Below are 2906 nucleotides of genomic sequence, written 5' to 3'. Positions count from 1 at the left end.
TCAAATCCAATACAACGTTGTCCACCAATAACACCATTGAACTCAAAATTCTTAAGTCGGACATTTTATTAGGAAAGGAAATGCATTTCAACACTAAATTAAGTCCTTGAAAAGATGGATGTTTCCCCACCTTCCCTTTTTTCTCTTGTTAAAATTACTTATTCAATTTCATATTATTAGAGAATAGTTTTAGATTCAGATTTAAAGAACAGATAAAGAAGAAAGAAATGGCATTCACAGGGACTTTAGAAAAATGCAAAGTCTGTGAGAAAACTGTTTATTTTCTTGAAATGATATCAGCTGATGGAATCAATTATCATAAAACATGCTTCACATGCAGCCAATGTAACGGCAAACTTACGGTATTTAATTTATTAATTCTTTTGTTTCTTAATTAACTCTTGATTATTCGTTTGTATGAATGACAAATACATACAATTTGTTAATGGATTTGATCTCTCATGTTCTGTTAAATTAATAAGATTCATAATTCCGAAAATGCATGGTAGGATTTGAAACAAAGAAGTAGAAAAACTTCTTTCTATGGAATTCATCATAAGGTTCAATCTTGAATTTATGATTCCACTTTTATTTGTAGCTAAAAATACCATTAACGATTTATCAATATAAATTATTTATTTTAAATCAAGTGAATAGAAGTCGTAGCGGGAAACCCGACATGATTTATCTAACATATCAAATTGTTATTCAAAATTATGACTGTAATACTAATTATCAAATTGATCTATATGCCAAATTTCATATAAAAATTATTATTCTTTGATTTTATTTTGGTTTAACCACATAAGTCAGTTTTTGTTTGGTTTAACTTGCGAGTTTATTGTTTTTTTTTTTCAAAAATTACTCCTGAATTCTATAAAATCATTATAGTTCGGAATTTGTATGGTTTAACCATTCTAATATATTTTTTTATAATTTAACCATTAAATGATTGATTTTTTTTCAAATGAACTTAAAAAATAACTAATTGTATTTTGCAATTCATTAAGTGGTTAAAACAATTTGGGTGGTTAGTTACAAAAAACAAACTATAATACTTTTTTTTAGAACTGTGCCATTGATTTATACATATTTTAGTGTGTATTTTATACTATAATAGCGAAATTAAGTTGTGGTATGCATTAAATTGATAAATGGCTTATATGATGTATTTGTGTCTGTATAATGTATGCATGTAATGAAATTATTGTGTTTATTAGATAAGCACTTATTCCTCATTGGAAGGAGTTCTATTTTGCAAACCACATTTTGAGCAAAAGTTCAAGGAGAGAGGAGGTCTTCCTAAAGTCACACGTAAGTTCCATTTTTTTTCTTCATATAATTATTTATTTTTATTTTTTCTAACTTAATTTATTATTATTATCATGAATTATGATGAACAGCTGCGAATAAACCGAGTGATACGGTACGTAATATTAACAATTTTTTAAAAATATATATTTTTTTTTGGTTATGGAAAAGGTGCACAATATACTTAGACCCGAATCCATTCTTACCAAGCCCAATATGCTCAATATTAGTCCAATTTTCAACCATATAATGTCAGATTTAAACTGGGCCTTCAAAGATAAGGACCAAACTTTGTGCATCTTTTAAAATTTAAATTAAAGAGATAAACTTATGTTCGTGAATTAATTTGTTTACAGGGAAAAGCCCCAAATAAATTTTCTGCCTTGTTTTCTGGAACCCAAGATAAATGTGCAGCTTGTAAGAAAACTGTGTATCCACTGGAAAAGGTTTGTGCCTCTTTGTTATACTTTTCTTTAAACATAATATTCTCTATATTTGAAGTCATTTTAAACAGGATTTGAATTATACTTTAAATCCACTTATTTCCTATTAACAACCATTATTATTATTATTATTATTATTATTATTATTATTATTATTATTATTATTACACTAATAGATAGATATATACTGTTTAGGTAACTGTGGAAGGTGAGTTTTATCATAAAGCATGTTTCCGATGCACTCGAGGAGGTTGCTTTCTTACTCCATCAAATTATGCGGCTTTAGACGGAAATCTATTCTGCAAACCACATTTCTCACAGCTTTTTAAAGAGAAGGGAAGTTATTCTCACCTCAAAGAAGCGGTGAAGAAAGCTACAACATCAAAAGAAGGTGGCGAAGAGGCAACAGAGGAAAAAGAGGAAAAAGAGGGAGCACCGGAAGAAGAACAGGAGTAAAATGAAAAGTGAACGTCTTAACTGTCAAAAGAAAATGAATCAAATTAGGAATAAATTAAATTATAAAATCTCAAAATGATTACAAAAGATTTAAACTCTTATTTATTTACTTTACATTCAAATTAGGGATGATGAGAAACACATGGTTTTGTGAGAGGTAAGAAAATGATCGATTGTCACTACAAAAAAAATGTACTTCTTGTATATATCTTTTTAGTATACTCATAAATTTTCAAATTATATGTAAGATTGTGCATGTCTCATTCCTTTTAAATATTTCATATGGAGATGATTACTATCTGTAGATATAGGGTAAACATAGATAGGTTGTAAATCATGTTGTAAGATGTTTCGTGCATGTTGTAACACATTATAATTGTGTTTGCATGCTAAATAATTTATTTAAAGGTTATGATATGCTAAATTATCACATGGGATGATTCTAGGTTAAAGATATTTAGTAGGTCATTCCTAGGTATCGTTATCGTGGTATAATTAACCAACCATTTTGACTACATTTTGTGGTTATTCTAGGCATAAGTTCAAAGAACATTTTGGCTACGGTTATTTGGGTAGTTGTGTGGTGTATGGCTAGTGTAATTTGCTTATATTTGAAGAGTTTGTGATGTGTTATGGTCATTCCTTATGATGTGGGGTGGTGAGGTGGAGCAGCGGCTCCGTAGGGGAACACTACAC

At 28.8% G+C, this 2906-nt stretch overlaps 1 protein-coding gene across 1 annotated transcript; it reads left to right on the top strand.

The window, feature by feature from the left end:
* The first annotated feature begins 227 nt into the window (after positions 1-227).
* On the top strand, positions 228-2371 carry LOC111901222 (LIM domain-containing protein PLIM2c). Its single transcript, XM_023897102.3, has 5 exons — positions 228-362; positions 1221-1314; positions 1404-1426; positions 1668-1757; positions 1950-2371. The coding sequence occupies exons 1-5, from the start codon at positions 228-230 to the stop codon at positions 2208-2210; spliced, it is 603 nt and encodes a 200-aa protein (XP_023752870.1). The 3' UTR covers positions 2211-2371.
* The last annotated feature ends 535 nt before the right edge of the window (positions 2372-2906 follow it).

This window comes from Lactuca sativa, chromosome 6, assembly GCF_002870075.4.
Source record: "Lactuca sativa cultivar Salinas chromosome 6, Lsat_Salinas_v11, whole genome shotgun sequence".
In the NCBI taxonomy this organism is placed as follows: Eukaryota; Viridiplantae; Streptophyta; class Magnoliopsida; order Asterales; family Asteraceae; genus Lactuca; species Lactuca sativa.
The sequence above is the reverse complement of the archived record's forward strand: the minus strand, read 5'-3'. Positions and strand labels throughout refer to the sequence as shown.